At 41.4% G+C, this 19,670-nt stretch overlaps 1 protein-coding gene across 2 annotated transcripts in view; it reads right to left on the minus strand.

Annotated features, from left to right (window-relative positions):
• Positions 1-19,670, minus strand: part of Zip48C (Zinc/iron regulated transporter-related protein 48C) — a 29,225-nt gene that overhangs the window by 3,731 nt on the left and 5,824 nt on the right. Inside the window, exons 3-7 of one of the 2 annotated variants that reach the window (XM_065483021.1) lie at positions 19,147-19,245; positions 18,721-18,936; positions 18,149-18,218; positions 5,370-5,468; positions 5,158-5,316 (exon numbers count right to left, since the gene is read on the minus strand). In XM_065483021.1, the coding sequence (XP_065339093.1) occupies positions 5,158-5,316; positions 5,370-5,468; positions 18,149-18,218; positions 18,721-18,936; positions 19,147-19,245 (643 nt within the window). The remainder of the gene's footprint in view (positions 1-5,157; positions 5,317-5,369; positions 5,469-18,148; positions 18,219-18,720; positions 18,937-19,146; positions 19,246-19,670) is intronic. The other variant, XM_065483022.1, reaches the window with a different exon arrangement.

Genomic DNA, 19,670 nt, shown 5'->3' on the forward strand with positions numbered 1-19,670 from the left:
AATCAAGATGGCGGCCCTTTGATTTCATTTGCCGCACTGATTTTTGCTGCTCAGCAACAAAACTCTATCGTAGCAAACGTTTTAGCGAGAAAGGAAAGACTGTTTAGAAAAAAGTAAAGGAAACTAAAAACATATCAAATTTTGCATTTGTTCAGAGCCTGAAAACTGGGCCAACAACGAATCGGAAAAATTTATGGCCCGAGCACGGTGAAGAATGTTTGCCTGTTGCACTTGCGTAGGCTTGCTTCCCTCGCCTATCTCTGCCTCTGCTCATTCTACGTGGGCAAACATCGCGGCGGAAAATTATTAGCACGCAGATAGGTAGAGAATGCAGCGGGGCTTTCGTGACGCTCGTTCGCCATGACAATGCCTCGTGTTCATTGCGTAAAATAATAATAAGTGCGTTGGTATTAGCACCTGTCCACGCACTCTGCAGTCTTACGCAACACGGCTCAATGGATACCACCACGAGGCAATGGAATAAATAAATTTTTTATCTTATGCGCTATGTAATAGATATGTTTAGTTTTATATCATTATTAAAAACGTGTCGCATGTTTCAAGACGCCGATATGGAATAAAAATTGGTTATATAAAGAAAGACTATGCACTGGCCTTTCCCAAATTTAAAGTCTCATTTTATTTCCAAATCATTTCATTCTATTTTTAGTTGAAATTTAGAGCTCTCAGACTATAATAGTGGACAATAGAAAAATAGGTCTCTTTAACAAAAAAAAAAAAATCTTAGGACATAGAATACATTTCGAACCTAAATGAAACTGTCAACAAGTTTTTTCATTTCCCCAGAATTTTTATTTGATGATAATCATTATTTTTTTAGATATTGCAACCACAATTTTTTTCAGTAAAGGTGTTTTACCAAACGTCCAGGACTTTGTTTGAGAGATCTGTGCCAGTTTTAAACAGAAAGAACACATAAATTCGATTAATTTTCTGGAACAAATCCATCAGACCAATTTAAGCCAGATGGCTGGCTGGCAGAGCGGGTCAACAATCGAAAATTGAGTATTGTGACCATCTTGTTTGTCTCCGAGTATCACAATCACGATATCAAAAGGGAGGAAGTCGTTTCAATATTTAATTTCTCGTTCGGTCTCGCCAGCGGTCAGAGGGTGTCACATTTATATCTTATTTATGAGGGAGGATGTGCGAGGTCATCTATTACGTCAGTGCGTGTTGCCCCATAACCTCTTGAACTGCGGCCATCGGACGAATGCACACATTTACGTCCTTTCTACATCGAAATGTGTGCATGTGATCCGAGGAAACCAATAACGCCAATATTTATTTGAGCTGGTAACGCACACATGAGACCGACTGACATAGGGAAACGTATCTGCCTTTTATCTCTTTTTTTATGAATGAAAGCAGGAAAGTACAGCGAAAGAAACAAAACTCATCTTTGGCCGATCTCTTGCATAGTGTGACGACCTTTCGGGGCCGCAGACTTTACACGCCACGAAGAAAAAAGATCGGGCACGCCAGATACGTTCTAATATCATGTTGAGTGTTTTTTTAGCGAGCAGTCAACGTCCAAACGCAATTGACGCAGGCTTTCTTGCTCTGCCGATTTCCCCACATTGACATGGCTTGCCACTGCGGTCTGATAAGAAACGTTTACAACAACAAAAAATGTTTATTTGCCGATCTGTCTCACATTTTATTATTTCCAATTAATTGATCTGGCGAAATGAATAACCTAAGATCATATAATGGCAAAAAACTTGGCAAACGCACTTTTACTAAGTGGCAATCAATCGCCACCTCACCTGACAGTAAACAGTGAGCCAAATTGACAGCAGAATAGACCGTTACGATTTGAATGGACAAAACTAGGGCTCAAGCTTTTATTACCACTGCCAAAAGTGATTATTCATTAAGAGTGCAAAACAAAATAAAAAAGAACACAGGCGAGTTGACGAAAGCGCTCAATCGGATCGAGATTGACTGACCAACGTAAGTGGCGCCTCATGCACAAGCAGGCAGCAACCAAGACGGGGGCTAATTGGAACCGAGCTCCTCAATGGAAAGGATATCAAAACAACCTTTCGGGTCAGCACTTGATGGAAGTCTGGTGCATAATTGACGTCATGCAGGCTCATTTCCTTGCCGGAAATGACGTCCGCCGCCCCGTGTGTCGATATCAAGAAATGGAATTGCGCCCTCAGCGCGGCTCCGAGCGGGCCAGAAATAAAAATCGGACGAGTATTTCAAGAGCGAACGCCAATAAAAATTCCAGCGCGCGCCAGGCTTTTAAAACCAATATAAACACACACGCTGAGAAACGCGAACGGCTGCATTGTGCGTATATTTAAATGTTGGGAGCGAAGCTTGTATTTCAGTATGAAACGAGACTCATGGGGTCGATAATTAGATGTACAGTATACGGTGACGGAGGCGATAAAAATTCACATCTGTGACTTGAGCCAGAGTAATTAAAATAATTGGTTGAAGGAAATGCACGATGGGAAATGGATACATATGATCAATGAAATTGTGCAGAAAGACGATTTAAGTTACAACAGAAAATACAGTAAGTGAAATAAAATGCTTGATCTTTTTGCAAATGATTTCCACTGAGCATACAGTATTGTGTGTAATAAAATAAATTTAAACTGGGCGGCAATGTTTTCTTAACGTTTCATTTTTCAAGTTGACGAACACTTTTATTAGCCACTCACTCAGCTTAACGAATTGTTTCTGAATTGGAACGCACGAAACAAGATGTAGCCGCGGTGTGTATGGCGGCTCAACAACAATATTGCACCTCAGATCGCGAGAGTTGAGCGAGCGCAGACGAGGGTTACAGGTCGTGGGAACAAGTTGGTCCTCTCTCTCTCTCTCTCTTTCTCTCTCTCACTCTCCAGCGCTGTCGGAGGCGACACCAGCAAAACAAGAAGGGAGGGTGGACCGTCTGATCTTTTCATTTTTCTCTTTTGATACAGCAGCGTGGGATAAATTACGATTGCGACCCCTTCCTTTCAATCTATGCCTATTCTTGAAAAACGCCTAATTTACCAACAATGCGTGATGAGCGTTTCTCACAGGAAGGGATTTTATATTTAGCCGCGCTGCAGACACCAGACCCGCCACATCTCACCGTGAATGAAAGTAAAATACTCGCTAATATTTCATGAATGAATTTTTTTCCTGCTGCGCTCTGCTTTGTTGAAATAAACGGACTTAACATTGGCGTGGAAATCTTTGCGGTGAATACAAATTTGACAAGTTAAAAAAACTGACTGAATGAACATAGCCCTTTTAGAATTAATCCAGCACATTTAAACAATTAATCCAATTAATGAAAGGTTAAACTATACAAGTCTTGGCATATTAAAGCCACAGAGCAATATTTTAAATGCTGATAATGTTAGTATTTATAATTTTACGAGTCATGTTTTTAGAGTCAATATGAAATTGCAGTTGATTTTGTGGCATTGCGTTAAAGAAAACTTATTAAGATTCTTATTCATCCGTTAAAAACACAATAAGATCCTTAAGAGATTTTAAAATTTTGACTTGATAACTAAATAAAGCGTATTTCATGAATTTTGTGCCTGGTATTGATCGAGTCTTATAAAAGGAATAACGGATTGCAAATTTAAAATATATGGGTCATTTAGAAAATTTATTTCTCTCAGATTAGCTGAATAGCTTACATTGGCTCATTTTAAAAGGTTCACCTTAAATATTTTGGTATATTGGAAAGACTGGGAAGAAGACGCTGCTTGCACTGCTGTAGTTACACCCTCAGGGAGTCATTTTCGGTTTAAAAAACATTTATTGGTTAAGTGACAAAGCAAAGATGGGTGAAAAGCATTTGCATTGAAATGCGGGGGTGTCGAATTATGAATTTCCGGTCAGACGACCCCTTGAGGGGAGTAATAGTTAAGGCTGGTCATCCTAGCCTATTGTTAATGAAGGTGCTGCAGCGGTGGTGGAAAAGCTGTAAACCAATTAAGGGTATCTGCACTTTTGAGACAGAGACGACGATGGACGCCTTAAGCAAAGCCTTTTGCCTTTACGCAGATCCGCATTGAACAAACTTAATACTCGTCGTGTCGGTGCAGAAAGTTGGTTTACAAAAAACAATGCCGCGCTCGGCTGGAAAAGGTACAAATCAGAAAGTGGAGACGACAAAGTTGAAAAAGAAATTGCCGTCGTTTGGGTTCCCAGAAGAGCCCGGATATCAACTCATTCCTTAATTACGAGGCGCTATCCTTAAAAGGACAATCTCGCCGGTTCGACCCTTTCACTCTGGCAGCGGCACCAGTGGGCACATACAAGTACTTGGAACAATTCGATTAAACAATGTATTTGGGTCAGACAGCGCACAGGATGCCGTCATGAACATTTGCACTCAACGCAAGAGTACATTGCCCACATGCAAAATGCAACAATAATGCGAGTGAAAATACGCCCGCCCTGCGCATTAATCATGCTGCTACCAAATGAGCAGAGCTCCACCACGCCCAAAGGGATGCGACTTTTATAGAGTTGATGCATCGCAAAATAGACAGCACACGCTGAATTATTCAAACTTTGTACATGTCATAAGTCCTGCTCCATTATTTACTCCTGCAATGTGTGTGAGTGTGTGCGTGACAAAAGCTCTTTGCAGATCTTATCACGTGGAATTACGATTTAAATTTCAAATGGCAATTTGAAATACAACTGGCGAAAAACATGCATGAAATATACTTTCCAGAGTGTCAACTGTGCAATATTAACAGTTCGAGATTAAAATTTGTTGAGTCGACGGGGTTAAGAATTTTAGGTGAAAATTATAAAAAGCAAGGAAGATAAAAAAATGAAAAAGTATTTTGTGGAGTATAAGCTAGCAATGTAAAACTTTATGCTTATAGAACTATTTGAGTGAAGTTTAGAAGGTTTGTCTTATAGTATAATTTAATAGACAACAGTTCTCTCTGAATTAATGCTATTGCAATATTAGTATTTTGAAAATTATTTTATGAATTGAATATAATTTTGGAATAGGTGATATCAACCACCTGTTTGATATCTGTACAGTGAAAAGTATGTTCCCAACAAAATTTTAAATTTTAAACTAGACAAGATTATAATAAAATTAGATTAATCATTATGTTAATACAGTTAGAGAGGTTTTGTACTCACCCTGTGTTGGCCTCTGGCACAATGTCGTCTAGCACGACGTAGATCATGGCGCCAGCCGCGAAGGAAAGGGCGTACGGAAGCAGAGGGGTGGCCACCTGTACGGCGACAGCGCCCAAAATGCCTGCCAAAGGCTCCACCATGCCGCTCAGTTGTCCATACCTGTGAAAGAATCGGCAATCAAGCGGGCGTTGACAGCAAGGTCAGAACCTTACCAAAAACTACGGAGTATGGAAAAACCGGCGCCGTGCAGCGGCAAACTCACAGCCAGACCTTCAGGGAAGTTCTGCAAACCGATACCAATTGCAAGACTCCTGAAACAGACAAAACAAAGGGTTGGTTACCGATTCCCAATCACGTCTGCGTAAACAATAAAAAAATGGCGTCGGGCAGCGAGCCAATCAGGGCGTCTGCTCGTCCGCTTCACATAATTGTACAAATTGACGATGCTCTAATTAAAACTAAATTAAAATCGTAATTTTCATTATAGCTAAGCTCTTTATATAGAATTGAAATTCAAGGTTCGTGCGTCTTGAATCTATTAAATCGTGCTGCCTGCCCACTGATCCGATTATATTTCCTATCCAAAAACTATCAAACCAAGCGAATTATAAAACACGAGAGAGACAGTGTTGGTATGAAATCTTGATTCTCAGCGTGCGTCGAGTGGGTTGCGTGGCAACAAGGCATCATTTCATTCCCTTTAAGCGCGCGGCTTGACCTTTTATGGACGCAAAACAAATTTCAAAACACATACTTTCTTTCATTTCAAAGCTGCCAGCGCTAAATCGTATTTCGATCGATCAACCAGCATTTTGTTTACAGCTCCGCGACGGCAAATCCAGTTTCAGTTAAAAGGTATGAACGAACAAAAGTGCCGCAACATTGTATCAAGGTCATCGTAGGCCTCAGCCAACTCGACAAGTTCATCAAGGTCAATCCGCGCAGTTTTCAAGTTCAGGAACGAGATTTTTTTCATATATTAATTTCTATCCAATGCCTATTTCGCAATCGTCACGATCAGGTTGAATAAAATTTAATAAATTATATATACACATCATCTGGAGGAGTTAGCTCTCTTTAATCAGCGTCCATTAAAAACAACAATACACACACACTAGCAATCTGCTTGCGAGCGAGCAAGCGAGCGTGTGTGAGTCCAAGTATGCAAACTCGAATCAGGGAGTGGCCCTCGCCTCTCATACTACACTACATATATAATAAGCCGCGGCGATGGAATCTCTTTTTCTTGACGTCGCCGCCGCCGCCGCTCACTAGCTGCTCTTGGCCGTGTTAAAAAATTTTTCCTTAAATGTTGGTGTATTTGATACTGGGAATGTACTCGCAGGCAGGATCAGGTTAGGCCGGCCGGCTGGCCGGCCTGCACTGCCTGCTGCCCCCTTTACAAGGTCAGCCATGGTCGGAAGGAATGCGGGCGGCCACCGTCGGAGATGACCGCCCCCCTATCACCTCCACTTCTCTCTCCTTCCCCCGCAGCATCCGAGAGCCACCCGCCTGGCCGCATGGACCGGCCGGCGTTCGCACCTTTCCTTTGAACCAAGCAACAAACCGCCGAGGTGAAATCCTCTTTTCGCCTTCGCTCTAACGCAAATAATGCTCCATCCACACACAACAAACAATCTTCTCTCCCGATCGCAAGATGAGAGAAAATTTGGACAAAATAATAAATGCGAACCGAACAGTGGTTTGCCTCGTTTTCGGCACTTTCACAGCGGTGCCAAATAGAATTTCTACTGCGTCGATCCCCGTTAGGAAATGTGGACACTTTTTGGCGTCCAACAGAAAAACCGAAAACAGAACAAGTCGCTTCGCTTATTGCTCCCAACACGAGGAATGCACACGAGTTCGTGAGTTACCTGCGCTGACCGGCGCCTGGCTCGTGGGTCCGTTCTCCATTCAGAGGTCGGGCCGTAAATCAAATCTCGCAAATACTTTTCTGCCAAAGCGGGCGTTTATTATTTATGCAAAGTTTTGATTGCGCCGCGATAGTTGAGCTTCTCTTGGACGCGAGTGATGTACATACCTGCGTGCATGGCCATAAATTTAATATAAATGAGGATTTGTGCCGCGCGGCAGTGGCGGCGGCGAGCAGAAAAGTTGTTTGAGTAGAAAGCCCAACTTGCACGCTATTCATTATAAAAGCAACTGACTGACATCTTTTGCTCCTTCATCTCCGCCGTATGTAATCTTGTTAGCACTGACAATGGTCATTATTATCCCAGGATATAACTTATGGTGCTCCAGCTAGGTGGAGGCGTGTGGAGAGCACCACTTGAAAGTGCCGGCCCGCTATTTTTTGTACAAAAGATAACGAGTAATTTTCTCACCAATTTGAATAATTTGCCTGTCGGAACTTCACAGTTTTTAGACCCACTCAATCGTATTTCACGATTTATAAATGATGCACTCAGCCAATTTCTCGATGCATGAATCAAATCATTGAAATGGGAAAGTTAAAAATTTGGAATGTTAATAATCAAGTTAGCACTCAAACTATAACCTTGTCTGGGCAATGTAACCTTTACAACTTAAGGGAACTAAATGAAACATTATAGTCGTTGTTTGTAAATCTGAATAAGTTAAGAATCTATCGTATATCTGCAAATTTCACTATTTAATTTGATAAGTATGTTGCAATTGGTCTCATAAAAGGCTGAAAATTGCTTAAAAATCAACAGTGTAGGAATACATTTTTTTATAGTGACCATTAAAGTAAGGGAAGAAATCAAATAGGGAAATATATATTAATTAACTAATGTTTTAAATTTAGATAAAAAATATTTCGAAATTTCAGTTTAAATTAACATATTTTACGGTGGTCGGGAATAAGAGATAAATGAACTGGCGACTTTAGCAGACGTCATCAATGTATCCCTTCTCGTGTTACAGAAGTCGTTTCTCAATTCTTTCCGCACATGTGCCACGCAAAAGCATCTCGCGGCTGCAGGAATTCCGCAACATCCGCGAGTCGTGCCCGAGTGGCAAAAGCAGCACAACAGGAATTCCATTAATTAATTTATCGGTTGTTGAAATTAGCAACTTATCGCACCTTTAGCATTCCATGCCGCAAGTGTGGCAGCAGCGAGTACGTAAAGAGGCGTCGCCGGCAAAAACGCCCACCATGCAGAGAAAGGTCACGGGCCGACCTTGCGGTGACCAACCGACTGCATTTTCGGCGCTCCGCACGCATAACTCTCTTGCCAGCAGACAGGTGTAGCGTCCGCGCCACCGCTGCTGGGCAAATTCATTCCTTCAACCATGCTCGTTCCTATCAAGATCGGAATAATTTTGGGAAATCGAGCGTGATTCCCTCAAAGACCGATCGCGTGATTTGCGTCTTGGATAAAAATACAAATATTTTCATATCTGCTCCTCTGGCCAATGTTTGGGTTTTCTGATGGGCAGCCAGTAATTTTTTACCAATAGCTAAAAACAACGATGAATTGAAGATTGAATGTGTCCTTGGGAAAAAAAAGATAGGAAATCAACGCAAAGTTTGCAGAGAGATTTGTAGGAACCATAAATTATGATCTAAGAATGTTGGCAAAGTAGAAAGAGACTGATTTTGACGTCACATTTTGGGAAAGGTTATTTATAAAAAAAAAACTTTCACGAATAAGATAACCAGCGCCAGTACTATCAAAAATATATATTCATTCCAAGAACAAACTGCACAGAATAAAACATGATTTTTGCATTTTCAACCCGATTATTTTGTTGGAACAGCGGAAGAACAAAATGATCGCCAAGAGACGCAAATTAGAAATTCCTTCCCAGAATACGAATCATTAAAAGAAATTACCTAATTACCTTGTCTGTACACTCGACAAGGCGCGAACCGAAAATAAAACTGCCGAAACCACACGAAACAGGCGAACAACAATCGCGGCTAATTGACGTCGGTAATTAAGGGTGGGTAGAAAAATTTTCAATTAAAGTGTCCAAATGAACGGTGGGCCCCCACTCCTGGGCGGCAGCATTCCGCCTTTGAAATTTCTCAAAATGATGCAGCAGCTTAACGAGGAATGCAGCCTCGGGGCCTTTTGTGTTTGATTTATAAAAAACGAGTGCATTGACCTTCGTTATTACATTATGCTAGCTGTGCAGCGGCAAAAGGGAAGGGTTGCTTGCTTGGAAAAAGAACCTGCTGCAGCAGAAGACAAAACGATTCAAGAAAGACTGCATTCCTGCAACTATCCCGAGAGGAAACCACGACCTTTCAAGACTGCTGTTGACTGCTGCAGCTGCGAGTGGGGATATTAATCGATTTTTTTGCTCTGTATATAATCGACTTAGAAAAATCGCGGATCAAACCTTTCATTGAAAAATTGTGGTGGTTGAGAAGTCTTCATTTTTTGTAGTTTGGAGCATTTAATATCACTGTGAAATCCTAGCTTTTTAATAATATATCAATTTTATTGCTTAAATTATCTTTAAACTGGTTAAATTACGACGAGAAACTATAAAAATGAGTTTTTATTTTCATCAGAAGTGTTTTGAATGCAAAATATATTTGATCACTAAAATAATATTTTTATATATTAACATTTTTGAAGTTTAATTATATGCAACGAAGATAATATGCAATGAGCAATGAGCATTGCATTGTTTCATAGCATTTATCAAGAACAACCAGATATCAACAAACAAGACTTTATGATGGTCATAACAAACATTGAAATCTATATTTGAAGGTATTCGTGATATCAATTGCTCCATTTATCCTAGCTGCTTTACGTGTGAATTGTTGCCGCTGCAAGCGTCAGGTGCACTTTATCCTGAGCGTGTTATCCAAATGCAAACCTGTCCGCGCATGGAGACAACTTTTACACTGAATGTCAATAACACTACTTGGTTTTCTCTCCAGCTGCAAAACGAGTTTCAAATTTCTGTGAATGAACGCCAGGCGAGTAGTTTGGTTTGCTGCTTGCTGCGAAAGCTGCAGTTCCTCTTAACAACCAGCCTCGCAACCTGTGCATAATTGATGTAAGATGCGTTCAATTGAATTATTAGAGCCTCAATTAATTGCTGTGCGGCGATAAAATGACCCACTTGATGCAGGTAGACATCTTTATCAACGCCCGAGTGAAAAATCAATGCGAATTTAAATCATTTTTGTCCAATTGGACTCAATGAATTTTCTTTAAGTTTTGAACATTCAGAAAAAATACAATTTTAACCCAATTTGCCCAAAAAATTCATCCTGTATCTGAATGTTTTACATTTTATTAAGTTATAAAGAAATGAAACTCAATATAGATAAAATATTCCCTACATCAAAACCTATCACTTAAACATTGGAGTAACAGCTTCTAAAAGCAATAGAAAAAGTAAATTCCCTAGGCCCGATACGTAAGCTGTTTTGGCACTTTTCCGCGTCACATGATGACAGAGGTGAGTGACAATCGCTATGGAACACTCTTCCGCCGTCTACTGGACTCCGGTGGCATACATTAGCAGGCATTATTTGCTGTCAATTGACGTGCTATTTACAGGTTTGCCAGCACTCCTGTTCTTGGAATTGCATGAGCGTCGGTACGCAATAATTAAGGGATGGTGTGAGCTGTAATAATAATGCGGCTTAACTGTACCCAGCACAGGCATCAATAATAAACTTTTTAATACGCATTCCACGTGAGCAAAAAAGCAGGAGAGCGAGCGAGCTGGCTGCTTTTTCCATTCAGACACGCGAACTGCTCCTAAAGAGAAATCCAAATATTTTTCATTGCGGATATAAAAAAGGGTGTGTCCGCCACTCACTGCCACGCCGGTTGCCCGCTTTTGCTGCGCGGCTAATTATTAAGTTATAAAGCCGCTGACTGACTGCTGCTGTCAATATATAATTCTCATTAGAGGTTAAGTAGTGGCAGCGCAAGACTTGATTAATTATCTTCGGCTCAGCAGTTTCAATTCGCAAATAATTCGGCCGGCTTCAAACGAGTCTGTCTTTCACTGAAACGCTCCGTCTAGGGATGGATACCAGTTGCTTCGAGAGCAGGGATTTTGTATTATGCGTTTAATATCAGCTTTTTTCCTCTAAATTCATTTTTTATTCAAAGCAATTACCGCATTCTCCACCACATCTGTTTATGATTTATATTTTCCATTAGAAAATTCTGAACAAAAACAAGGCTTCGTTTAAGGAGAAAAAAGTCGTGCGCTTGAAAAAGCGTATTATTTACGACAGCCCCTAATCAAAAGCCCTTTTCGAAATTCCCAGGCTGGAAAAAGGAGAGTGATTGTACAGCAGCAGCAGAGAAATGCTGCACTAGCAAGAATGATTTACGGCCCGCTCCAGCTGATGCATGGCTGCAAGTATAATAAAATCCGGCAAGCTCAAAGGACAGCAGCGAGAGCGCAAGAGAGAAGGGAAGAGGAGGAGATGGGCACAAATATTTTCTCACAGCCCACAACAGCAACATCGTTCCAATCGTCTTCTTCAATTAGCGCGAATGTTTGGGGGCCAACAATGGGTTAATACATTGTTGGAAAAGGGGGCATGCGCAAGGTCGGCGGCGCAGCTCGCGATTAAGCCACAGCACCACTGCAGCTCCAGTTCGGCCTTAGTGCGGCGCGGCGGACTGATTTCCGCGGCCGAATTTTGGCCGAAACGTGGACCACGGGGCACTATCAACGCGGAGAGCCGTGTGTATCGTACGAGAGGGCCACAAAGGGGGGAGAAATGTCTGTGGTGTGTGTGCGCCATCAAGCCAGACGAGTCAACGACCTCTTCTCCTTCTTCTCGCACTCATCTCGGTCCACTCCCACAAAATTCCTCAGCACCACCACCAACTCCCTCTTTCTTAAATAGAATAAAAAATAGATTCTTTCATGTATTTTTCGTTTGGCCTACCAACATAAAAACACAAAAGCAGCGCCGCGGCAGGGAAAGGTTGAAAAAATTAGGCTCAGCCAGGGACTTTAAAAATGGCGCTTCAAAGTCTCGTCGGGGACTGACCTCGAGAAAATTCCTTATTTAAAACGAAAAACAGCTGTGATGAGATTTCACTTCTTAACTGTCGCTTGTAAAAACAATGTTACCAAATGGATTTTCCATTACAGTTAAAATAATTTTACCACTCTTTCATTTTTTGAATACAAAAATAATTAAATCGTTGGTTTTCAGACTGTTTAATATTGATCTCCTTTTACTGCAATCAGACGGCCAAGATTTGGTCTTCAAGCTATTATAATTTTATGTTAAATATTTGCTATTGTTAAAAGCATTAAATTGTGTTAACGTAAACGATTAAGACATTTTATCCATTTATTACTGTTCTTTCACGTTTTAGTAAAAGCTGATATTATAAACGGCAAAATCATTTTTCCTAGCGACAAATGGAATGAGAATGCCAGCAAAAAACCTGTTGCGCACCCAGTTAAAGCTAAACTAGAAACGTAATCTTCATGAAAAAATAAGAGACTTTCAAAGCAAAGCATGTGGTGTTCACAGAATAATTAGACAAATGACCGGCCGGCTGAGCAGCTGGCACGAAAATTGAAAATCACTGCGCACAATCGTGCCGCGGACGACGAGAAAGATGAATGCAGCTACAACAGCGCATTCTCCGAGTACAAATAGAAAGAAAACTATCAAACTGCACCGGTGAGAAAGAAAAAAGCATAATAAATTGAACGTGAAAAAATAATGAGGCCACCGTGGTGTTAGATTATTCAAACACAGCGCCGAAAAGGCTCACAGTCCACCCCCGCTCTTTCTCTCTCTCTCTCTCTATCTCGCGCTTCACGAAGGAATAAAAAATGATTAGAAAATAGTGTGGCGCCCACCGACTGCCATCTCTAATTGCAAGAGCAAGCACCGAGACGGAGCCTTTCTTTATTTTCTCTCAGTCAGCACTGCGGTCGGTCTCGGAAATTATGCACCAAAATACGCGGCGCGGGTTCGTCGACCTGACCTGTGACCTGCGATCAATCGAGCACGTGACGCGGAGCAAAATCGGTCCATGAATGAAATGGCGGCAATTATCGGGGTCCGCCGTGAGTAATTACTCGGAAAGCCGCGATAAAAAGAAGACAGAGGCACGCAGACAGCATCTGTAGCACCGGAAGTTGTGCTTATTGTTCGCCACCACCGCTGCTGCTTCTGTTGCTGAGCCAGCCAGAGATGAATGGAGAGCTCTGGTGAACATAACATGGGAGGAGAGATGCCCCGTTAGCGAAAGGGGAAGTAGTAAATAAAATATCCGCCAGCCCGATCGAACTCTCGCGGTGCATGGGCACAGGAAAAAGAAGTGCCTTTTCGACGCGTCCGTCAAAGGAAAAGCTTATTACAGGGGTAGATAAGCAGGCCTGGATAACTTATCTATTTGCCTTGACGTGACGACTTTCAAATAAACAAGCCCTAACTAACATCCTCTCGCTATCTGCTCGCGGCGCTCTTCGTTTGATTTATTGAATTTTTGTCATCGTGGATCAATGCTTCGGATCTTAGCTCTGACAAAATTCCCATCACCTTGTTGCCACTATGGTCCACAGAGTGTTAAGAACGACGATCTTCACAACGTAACTAATGAAAATACAGAAAAATTTTGCCAGACGCTTTTGGCTAAGGTTCACGAGAGGTCAAAACCTAATTTGCTTTCAATTTTTAGATTCCAAAGCAACAATTTCGTTGGTGTCTTAAATCAAAATAACTTTCCTTCACAATTGAATAGAAGTCAAAATTTGAGTTTAATTAGATCAGTATTTAAACTGTTTTAATGCGGTACGTACAGTAAGGGAAAAACCAACTTGGATAAGCGATACAAGAACTGTTTTATCATTTTGAATACATATTTAGCGCGGATGCAATTATTCTATTTATATTTGCAGAAGGCAAAAAACTTTCAAGGTGATAAAGTGTGCTGCAATCGTACTTGATTGCTTTCCTTGACTTTGAGCTGCTGCATCTGCGCCTGCAGGCAAGAGTGACCTTTCCCTCTCTCCAGTGCAACAGGTGACATAATTGCATTACTCAACTCGACTTGCTCGGTTTGCAAATTAACCGGCACTTCAGTATCGATTCGCCTTTTCCGACTTTTATAATTGGCCGGCGCGCGGCGGCGGAGTCGTTCTCGTGGGCGGATCAAGGGGTTGCATCACTGTTTTATTACTCGGTTCATTATAATCTCCATTGTCTGAGGCATTATTGAAACGGTGCCGCATTATTCGCGTCTCTCGCCGGATTATTTCTCACGGGCCGCCTAGTTCAGGGCTGCTGGATAATAGGGCATGTGTGTGTGCGACATGAGCTCACCACGGCAATCGGCAGCAATGAAGGCGCACGCAGTAATGGCATAAGTGACTGCTGATGTCAACATTATAAAATATAATCTTATTCATCATCGGCCTATGATGGTGTCACCCCATTCAAACAAACCACGCGATTCGTCCAACGTGCCCAATCTCCGACGCTTCTGTTTGTTTTACAAGCGGCAAATAAATCCTTTCTAAAAACTCTCTTCGCATCCTGCTCCTCTATGGAGGCAGCTATTTGACCAGTTTTCCAGTGCGAAAAGTGCAAATTAGTGAACAGACAGCTTTTGGGGTCACCATGCAAATAAATTCCCCTAGCAAAAAGTGTCTAGCACGCAAAAGCAACTCACGATAATTGATTCCAACAAATGCACCGCCAGCCGATATAGTTAGCTGAAATTAATTTCACTCAGCAGACTCACAATGCAGCGTAAATTTAAAACGATTTAGTTGCCCCTCAGTTACTTTTTGGCGAAAATGATCGAAGTCACCATCTGTATTACATGAAAAATATTGTATATAAGGAATTAGCATCTGAATTTAAAGTTAATCTGATCGAGGTCAATGTTGACTATTTTACGACTAGACAGAGCATCCGATTTCGGACGTTACTGCAGATCTGTTGAAAAACAGTGGGGAATAGAGCAGCAAGCGAGCAATCCTACGCGCCATTCATCCCGCGTCAGCTTTTTAATCTGCTTGGCGGTGTTTATTTTACAAAACTGCTGGCGGTAAAAGGAGCTAACGTTTCGACTTGACGCCCACTTCCGTTCATAAAATTATTTAAACCCGGCGGCGCTGGACACAGGAAACGGGTCCAGCTGTGCAGAAAACGGAAGCCTTACTAGATTTTCCAGGAAAATGTGCCGAGGAAGCAGATAAGGAGGAGGCAACCTGCTGGAGGGCAGATAAAAGAAAAGAAATCTGCCGTATAGATATTCCAAGAGTGCTGCGAACATAACTTTTTTTCCGTAACAAAGGCAGAAGACATGACAAAGAATAATAACATTATTATTTCCAAGTCGTGTACAGCAGGATGCATTTTCTCGTTCGTCGTTCCCATTCCCGGCGGCAGCATTAAATAAATATGCAGGTCATTACGCTGCTTTGTGCATCGGCAACGTCACCAAAAATGCATCCGCACAAATTTGGAACAGTTGCCGGATGCGTGGTTAAGCCGTAAATTAAAAATCGACGTGCATCTCCAAAAATGGAGCCCTTTCCTTTACACCCACTCGAGGCATTTTCTCGTTCGCTGCGGAGGCGTTGCTCTCCAGACACTTTTGTTTTATTTACTGTGTTTGTGTCGGCCTGCGTCCCACTTTGATCGGCTCATTAAGAAACCCTTCCCAATCGAGCAGGTTGCATAAAATATTCAGCTCTAATTGAGTTTTTTTTTTCGATTAATTGCAGCTATCCTGCTATTTAATTAAATTTCATTGGTACGATATTAACATTGAATAACAAAACACTTTTTCTCGCGAAGAACATAAAATTTTAAATACTATCATTAAAATATTTTTAGCAGAGTCCTTATAAATAGCGAATATTTTCATGTCTCTTCTTGGAGTATGACAAAATAGCGTTGATCGTAACTTCAAAGTTAACCAAATGATTTAAAAACTGCTTAAACATCAGCTTAAGTTAATTTGTGCGGTTTTCAACATGGGAATTGTTGACCACAACCGTGTGCCCTCGACGAATCAGTCAAGCGAATTTCTCACTGGCCAAAGTTAATCAATCCGATTTTACAAATTATTACAGTATGTTTTTTAGTTAAATCTCGTTAAATTTAGCGAATCTTAACTTTTCATGAGTTGAGCTGAGCTGAACGTATCTTTGAAAATCGATTTGAGTGCAGGCAACGTCATCACACGCAAGTCCGGGTGCACGTTTGCAAATCTAATAAGGCGACGCCTATTCCAATATATCATCTGCGTAAAAGTATGCATGCGTTTGGTTGTGGTGAGGCCGCCGGACTGTGCGTCCTACAACGGATGTACATTATTAAAGGAATTGAATGGACGTCCGTCCATCCTGCAACAATATAATCATGTAAGAAGACAGCCTGTGCGGGTCTGAGCTGTGGTGCTTTTGCTTCTAGCTCACAGACTTGCTCTTCATTATGCCGAGCTGTATTTACACAGTGCGTGTTTCTCTCTTCTGACGGCGCACAGAACCTCAAAGAGGAGCGCCATTTATGAAGTACGGACTGCATGTTAATGTGGATTTTTTCGTTTTCTTGATTTCCTTCAACAGTTAGACGCAAAGTCTGCGTTATATTGCTTCTTTTCCCTCATAATCTTCAACATGTTACGCAATTTTCCTCGTTGCAGCCTCAAGGTCAAGTTTTGCACCAATTTTATTCAACTCTTGCTGTAGTTACACCGTTCATGCGGAGACGACCGACTCCGTGACCTACAGTCCTCAATTAAGCAGACACACGAGGAATGTGCACCAGCTAGACCGACTCAAATATACCTTCGGTCACGATTAAAAGTAAATTACGTCACAACCGTGTGCGCCTTCATTTGCGAGCGGCATACCAACCGTCGCGAAACGTGCTGCCAGAAGAAGAATGCACCACTTTTCTGCCAAAATCGTCGCCCCCGAAAAATCGTTTGGATGGTGTGATAAGGAATTCACGACTTCTGGCTTATTGTTCAGCACAATCGACAAAGACCCAGACGACAGGCACTATGTCTTTTGAATGCTGTTCAAAATATTAATTTGATTATAATCTGGTTTGAAATTGGGTTAACGCGGAGTGCTGAATGAGCCAAACTGTGGAATTAAGGAAATGACCCACGCTTGCATCAATGCAGATGCATTTCCCGATTTAAACAGAATGCCTAGCACAGTTGCGTGGTGACGCATCTGCTATTTCAGGTGCTCAAGTACGAGAACGGCGGCAGTTTGGAGGACACCAAGGTGAAGGGCAGTACGGTCGAGAAAGAGAGTGCCGGCGAGGAATTTGTCAGATTTTGCAGGCCAGACCGAGAGTACCGCGGGGGCATTTACCTTTCGCGTTCCTCGCATAACTGCCAAGGAGGCAGGTACACAATATCCAAGTTAAAAAGCAGGAGGAGTGTTCAATTGCAGTTTAGGGAAATGATTTTTCATTCCACGTGTGCCCTACTTAGGGATACAAAAAACAAGACGAGAAGGGCCTCTTTCTTGGGTGATCAAAATTTCAAAGGAATGCGGCTCCATCTCTTTATTGAGTTGCTCATCTCACCATACAGCAAGATGAGAACAAGAGGAGAGAAATATTTTTATGGTTGCCTGCATAATGATGACCGGCAACTTGATGCCCAATGGAATTTCTCAGTCTTATTTTGTCTCTTGAGCAAACACTTCCCGACCGTTTTTCACTCCACTCGAGAAGAAAACCTTTTGTCTGAAACCGTTTTCTCTACGTTTACTTAATTTCCAACCATCTTTTCACTCAACAGTCGTAAAAAGTTTATTAAAATATCAAATATAAAAAGTTGAACAAGTTAATAAAGCCCGCCTGTGACCAAGAGTCCCGCACACTGAACGGGATGGCAGCGACATCTAAACAAGTTCTGGCGCGTTTTAACTTGAAAAATAAGACGCAGAGCGCCACCTGCCAGCAACTCAAGGGGACAACGGGAAAGGTTAATGACTGACCCAATGTCAGCATATTGAAGCCATATCATACCAATCAGTCATGACTAGGAAATAATCAACTAACCTTGCATTTTCAAAAGTTGCAGACGGAGACCCTCCAATAGCACCAAAACTTACACCTACAGCCAACCCCTCTGAAAACAGGAGGAAATTTTGATCAATTAATGGCTTATTGAGTGTGGTGTGTACAGTTTAATTTCAAGCAAAAATTCACAAGCAAAGATGTCTGTGTGCCATAACAGAATTTTTACAGTATTCAAAAAAAAATTAGCACAAACAAGTGTTTTTTAAGTAACTGCATTTTATGACGTTGAATAGAAATACAATTTTTGTTTCATATTTATAGGCGCCAGCAGCATCAAAATATTTCACACATTTAGGCAATGAGAATTTTAAATTTATAAATCACAGACTATAATTTCAAAATAAATATGCAGAAGAAAAATCTGTTTCAATCAATGCAATTATGATGAGGAACACATAACTGCCAAGATCAGAATTTTAATTAATAAAAAAAATCATTGTGACACTATGACCATGACAATACATTTAAGATTATACAGTCAAAGTTTTGAATGATTGTTATCTCTATATTAGCTCTGCTGGCATTTGGGAAAAATGACCACATTGACTCACCAGGGAAGTTATGAACAGTAATAGCTATGATGAGAAGGAGGATTCGTTTCCACCTCTTTTTGTTTCCTGAAGCTGTCAGAGCTTCCTCATTTGACTGGGCAGAATCCAGGTCCACCTGGATGTTGTTAGAAGTTTCACACTCAGAGGGACTGGGCAAAGTGTCCGTCAAGCACACGTGCCTCCTTGTTGCCGTGCTGGTTTGTTCATCACAGGCGCCTGCAAACCGAATGAATAAGATAATAGGAGTGGTTTAGAACAGATACACATACGTTGAACTGTGTATTAAATAAAACGAATATTTGTTATGAGTCAATATAAAGCTTCGTTTTGTCAAAGAGTGCAGTCTACATAACAAACAGAAATGCATCCCACCTGATGACCACTTCTCGCAGTTCACGATTGTTTCAAGTTAAAAGCTAATCTAACCTTTGTGTTTGGAGGGAGTGTCTTTTTTGTGGCCCCGCTTTTTCCTCTTCGATGTCCGCGGGTTCCCACTAACCTCTTTGACTGCTTCGGCAAGCAGGACTGCAACACATCACCAACACACTCTTATTCGCCCAAGACAACGACGCAAGGGTGATTGTGCGCACCCTTAGCCACACCAGGAGAAACAAATCAACACAGTAGCCTCCAAAAACAAAGTTTGCTGGACAAGCGTGAAAAAGGGAGCGAAAAATAGAAAAAGAAAGCAGCGCAGAAGTCAGTGTTTTAAGTCTTTGCTAGTCTTTGGTTTCAAGCAAGTGTACTTCTCTAAATTCAATGTCGTGATGGATGAAATGCTTAAGAGAAGCCAAGCAGCGCCTACAAATATGAACAGAACTTTTCCTAAACTCATCTTCTAGCTTCTTATTGCCAAAGGTCCAAATTAAACACATCTAAATCTTTGGCATATTAAAGAAAATGTACTTATTTCAATCCTGATAACAACAACGACAAATTATAAGCAAAAT

This window comes from Cloeon dipterum, chromosome 3, assembly GCF_949628265.1.
Source record: "Cloeon dipterum chromosome 3, ieCloDipt1.1, whole genome shotgun sequence".
Lineage (NCBI taxonomy): Eukaryota > Metazoa > Arthropoda > Insecta > Ephemeroptera > Baetidae > Cloeon > Cloeon dipterum.